Source organism: Haliaeetus leucocephalus, unplaced genomic scaffold, assembly GCF_000737465.1.
Source record: "Haliaeetus leucocephalus isolate CR32 unplaced genomic scaffold, Haliaeetus_leucocephalus-4.0 Scaffold339, whole genome shotgun sequence".
In the NCBI taxonomy this organism is placed as follows: Eukaryota; Metazoa; Chordata; class Aves; order Accipitriformes; family Accipitridae; genus Haliaeetus; species Haliaeetus leucocephalus.
The window spans coordinates 20,701,922-20,706,712 of NW_010972775.1; the positions used below are offsets into that span (position 1 = coordinate 20,701,922).

The following is a 4,791-nucleotide window of genomic DNA, read 5'->3' on the forward strand; positions in this document are numbered from 1 at the left end:
GGCGGTGGAAGCGCTGGGGCGGGTGGCGCGGCTGGCCTCGCTCTGCCGGACCCTGCGGCGGCGGGAGGCCGAGGGGGACGAGGCGGGCTGGGCCCCGGCGCGGGAGGAGGCGGAGGAGGCGCGGCGGGAGCTGCGGGAGGTCGTGCGGCCCCTGAGGGAGCCCGGCTACCGGGAGGCCCTGCGGAGGAAGGCCGAGAGGGCGAGGAAGAGGAGGCTGCGCCTGCAGCGGAGGAAGCAAGAAGCCAAGGCAGCCAGGGAGGAGGAGGCGGCCCGGGCCGCCGAGCGGGAGGCCAAGATCGACCAGTGGAGAGCCAAGTGCATCCAGGAGGTGGAGGAGAAGAACCGGGTACGGCGCCGAGCGGCCTGGTCCTGCCTGCCCCGGCTGCAGTGTGGCTTCCCGGGGACGCCCTCTGGGGCGCCGGGCGGCAGCGTGGCGGAGCCGGGGGAGACCTGCCGGTAACGGGGCTCCCCTGCCCGGCACCTGGCTGCGGCCCCCCGCGGTTCAGTAGGTGCCACCTGGGTGCTGCACGGGTTCGGCTTGCTTGGAGACACGCTGCTTGCGAGGCCTGCAGCCCTGCTTCTTCCTTAAAAGCCTTGGCGGGCATCTCAGCTTTGCCACGCTCGTGTCCTAGGCCTTAGCAGTTGGGACAGAAAGGTTTCTCAACTCTCGGTTGTGCGTGGAGGTCTTCCTCGGTGGCCCCAGCCTGCGCCAAGCTGTTCACAGCAGCCCTACGGTGGTCAGCGCCGTTTCGGTAACCGTAAGCCTTGCCTGCTGGCTTCGTACTTGTAAAGCTTGTTGTTTGCAAGCTTTTGGGTCTCCCTGGGAAGTAAAACGGCTCCAAGGCAAAAAAAAAACCAACCTCAAACTGGGCTTGCTGGGAAGTGCTGTGAGCATCTTTGTGCTGACTGTTGGCTAAAGAGCAACCCTTCGGCTGGTGCTAGGTCTGCCGCTGGGATGGTACAGAGCAGCTGTTGGGAAAGGTTTTGTGTTTGGACTGTGGCACGTTAATCGTCTTCAATTGCTGAGCTGTAGAGTCGGGCTGGTTTATGTTCATTGTTAATGTTTTTCCTAACTTCCTGTGGTTAAAGGTTATCAGGCTTTATGAATTCATTACCCATTTGGCCCAAATTTGTGAGTTGCTCAGCATTCTTTTTTTTGTTTCCTGAAGTCTATCATGTTTTAGCTTTTTCACAGAAAGGCAAGGTTGGATGGTTGACTTAACTTGCAACGGCTCTGTTACTAGGAAGTTATTCTGATTTCCAGTGCTTCGTTAATCTTTTTGAAAGTACCATTTCATTCTTGTCTACGTGGGATATTTCACACATAGTGTCTTGTTTTTTTCTTTCTTTCATAGGAACAAGAACTTAAGGCTGCTGCAGACAGCGTCTTATCTGAAGTACGGAAGAAACAAGCGGACACAAAGAGGATGGTGGACATCCTGCGCGCATTAGAAAAGCTTCGCAAACTGAGAAAAGAGGCCGCTGGCAGGAAAGGTTAATTACGAGATTTTTACCAAACTTTTAAAATTGTGCACACAGGAAATAAGATGATGTGCATGCCCTGTGCCGACTAGCAAGGTGCAGCTTGAAAAAGCTGTTTCTTTATTAGTGATTTTAGTTATAAAATGCTGAATACAGTGGTAGTGTTCCTACGTTTCCAAGCTCTTTCTTGATAGAATTATTCCAGTAAGATAGCTGTTAGCAAGGTTAAGCTCATGTTCCTCTTGAGATTTTGCCAGCTCTGCTCTCAAGTCTGATAACACAGCCCCTTCTGAATCTGAAAATTTAAAGTTAATTCTCTTTCTTTTTAGGTGTTTGTCCACCCCCCTCAGCAGACGAAGCATTTGAAAATCAGGTGGAGAGTCTCAAAACGTTGCTGAAAAATCGCACAGAGCTGTATGAAGCTGAGGAGAGAGCCTTAAGAGTTATGTTGGAGGGAGAACAGGAGGAGGAAAGGAAGAGAGAAATGGAAAAGAAACAGAAGAAGGAAAGGGAAAAACTACTACAGCAGAAACTCGAAATTGATTCCAAGCTGTTTGGAGATCCAGGTAAATTCTGCATGCCATACTTAACAGTTATTTTTCCACCCCCACCCCCATCTCATAGGCACTGGGTTTAAAATGCAGGCACAAAAATAGTTGAGAAAGAAATCATCCACTGGAGTAATTTGTGGTCTGAGGAAAAGATGGCATAAACGTAGTGTGCTGTTAACACATGTGATGTTAGAAGAACTGTTTAGCTCTTCAGTGTAGACTGCAGTATATCTCAAGCCAATTTCATAATGTTTTGCAAGAAGAGGTTGTAGATTAAGCTGAAGTGAGAATAAACAGAATAGATTGAAGACTTCCAGCACCCAACAGATGCTTTAGTCTGGTGATTTGGTAAGTGCCACTCGGGTAATCTGTAAAGATTCAGTGTCCATATGTTCCCTTTGTTTAGATGATGGAGGCAGGAAAAATTTTGCTGGCCTTGACTTGCCTCTGACAGCTCTGGTAAGGATGAGGAGACGTGCAAAACATGTCCTTAATGTATTACCTAGGGAACTGATTTCAAGTTACAGCTGGGGAGTAGCAAATGAGTTGGCAAATTTGGGGTTTCTAAGACTTTCTAAAACCAAAGGTCTCTCTGGTTTATTGAACGATTTCTGTATTGGTGTTTTAACAGATGAATTTCCTCTAGCCCACCTATTGCAGCCCTTCAGAGAGTATTACTTACAAGCTGAGCATTCTGTAGCAGCTCTAATCCAGATCAGGTAAAACCAAACAAAGTCTTTATTTTATTATCAAAGATGACAAGTATTGTTTGTCGAGATTGTAAAATTATGGTCCCTTTTGGTTCACTAACTTCCAAATAAGGTTATGCAGTGAATTGTCCTGGTTTTTTTCAGCTAAGGATCAAGCTTGGTAAGAGTTGTATCCAACAGATGCCCGTGTGAGGCAGAGTGCACTTCCGTGCATAACCATTCCATTTAATGGAATAGTATATATAATTTTCACATTTACGTTTTGAAAAACAAGTTTCAGAGTACAATTTAAAGTGGTTTGTGTATTGATCAGTATGGAAAAATACCTCTGTGGGTATATAATAAGTCTTACTACCAAAGTCATACCAGCTCTCCTCTCAAACAATGCTTTCTCTGTTAAAGGCATGAATGGGATCAGTACTTGGTGCCAGCTGATCACCCTGAAGGAAGCTGCATCCCTCCAGGATGGGTTCTTCCGAGTCTCCCCACAAATGACACTTGGGCCACTGCTGTCAGATAATTTAGTAATAAATTATTTTAACATTGGAGGAATGTTTCATTATAATTGCGCATGTAAACATGAGAGGGTCTGAGGAGGAAGTCTCATCCTCTGTTTTGGTAGCCAGGTACTGTAGTGTCTTGAAGAAAAGCGTAAGAACTGTTTTTGCCGTCTGACTCTGCAGGGAAATACCTGAGCAAGCCCAAAGCTGCTAGGGCTCTTGTGGCCTACAGTCCCGCTGCGAGTTTTGTTAACGCATCTCAATCTTAATAAAGAAACATTGCTGACAAGGGTATTTGTGCCAGTATTAACATCCTATTTTTAGTGGCTTTTATCTTTATAAGCCTAAATCCAGATGATGAAATCTCCAGATATCAAGAAGTTTATCAAAAATAAATGAGATAACTAGTAAACATGTTTTTCTTCTTAAATGAAGCATGTCAGGCATTACTGTCAAAATAGTTCCTGTATTTTTGTGTGTAGAAACGAACCTACTGCAAGTTTAAACAAATCTGAAGTACAAACAAGACAGGATTTTTCAAGGTTGATTAAAGCAGCTGTTGACATTTTACTTTTGTGGACTAAAACTGGTACCACAACATGGAAAAAATTCCCAGTTGTGGTGAAATAGGTCAGACAGCCATGTGAATATATATAAATTTGATGAATAAGCCTGCTGGAAAAAAACAATAAAACCTGAAGTCTAACCTACTGTACTTGTTTTTGCCTATATAGCTATTTTTGTATAGGGACGGATCATGTATATAGTATTTGATTAAAAAATGCAGATTTATTTTGTAAGTTGTTTTTTGTACAGAATAAATAGAGAAAAATGGAATTTTTTTGTTGGAAGTGTTTTTACTCCAAGGGAGAGACTTGTAGTACTTGGCATCAAATACGACTGCAGTGTGGAGAGAATTGCTGGCAAAAGGTTTGTGTGAAGGAACTTCTCCCTCCTACAAGGTGACAGAGGCATCTGATTTCAAAGCCTTCCATGTTCTGGACAGTTTGGCTGAAACAGCGACAGGCTGTATGGGTTCGGGCGTTTGCTGGTCTACGCAGATTGTCGTGGCGCCTTCCCAGAGCTGCAGTTGTTACTCTTAGCCCTAATGTGTGGGAATGGATTTAATCTCTCCAATTCCTTGCCTCCTTGCATCACAACATTGTGTAATTCATGGAGGAGGCAACGTAATTGCCTAAATTCAACACTTGGGCCTTTATATATAATGTTAATAGTTCTTGGGCTGAAGCTTTGCATTGATTTCTGTTAGTAAGAGCACATGAACTAGTAATTTTTCACAGAGTTAGAATTAATCTGTGTGCGGAAGTTTGCAGTTCTTGCTGACATGTCCATTGCCTGCCTGTAGCCCCCCAAAATACAGATTACCATGAAGTCCTCTTAGGCAGGGGTTCTGATTTGCATGTCCGTACATCCTCCCATCCCTACTGTCACTTCTAGCATCTTGTTACTCCAAGAGCTATGGCTGGGTCAGATCCTGGGGAGTCTTACCTGATGAAAAAGCCGAAGTTGAAATAGCATAAAAACAAT

The 4,791-nt window shown here is 45.2% G+C and overlaps 1 protein-coding gene across 1 annotated transcript; it reads left to right on the forward strand.

The window, feature by feature from the left end:
- Window position 1: 1 nt before the first annotated feature.
- On the forward strand, window positions 2-3,999 carry PDCD7 (programmed cell death 7; the record flags this gene model as incomplete). Its single annotated transcript, XM_010572307.1, has 5 exons — window positions 2-346; window positions 1,356-1,494; window positions 1,812-2,048; window positions 2,665-2,752; window positions 3,146-3,999. Coding segments are annotated over 5 exons (927 nt in total), but the record flags the coding sequence as incomplete, so codon positions are not given.
- Between the last annotated feature and the right edge of the window lie 792 nt (window positions 4,000-4,791).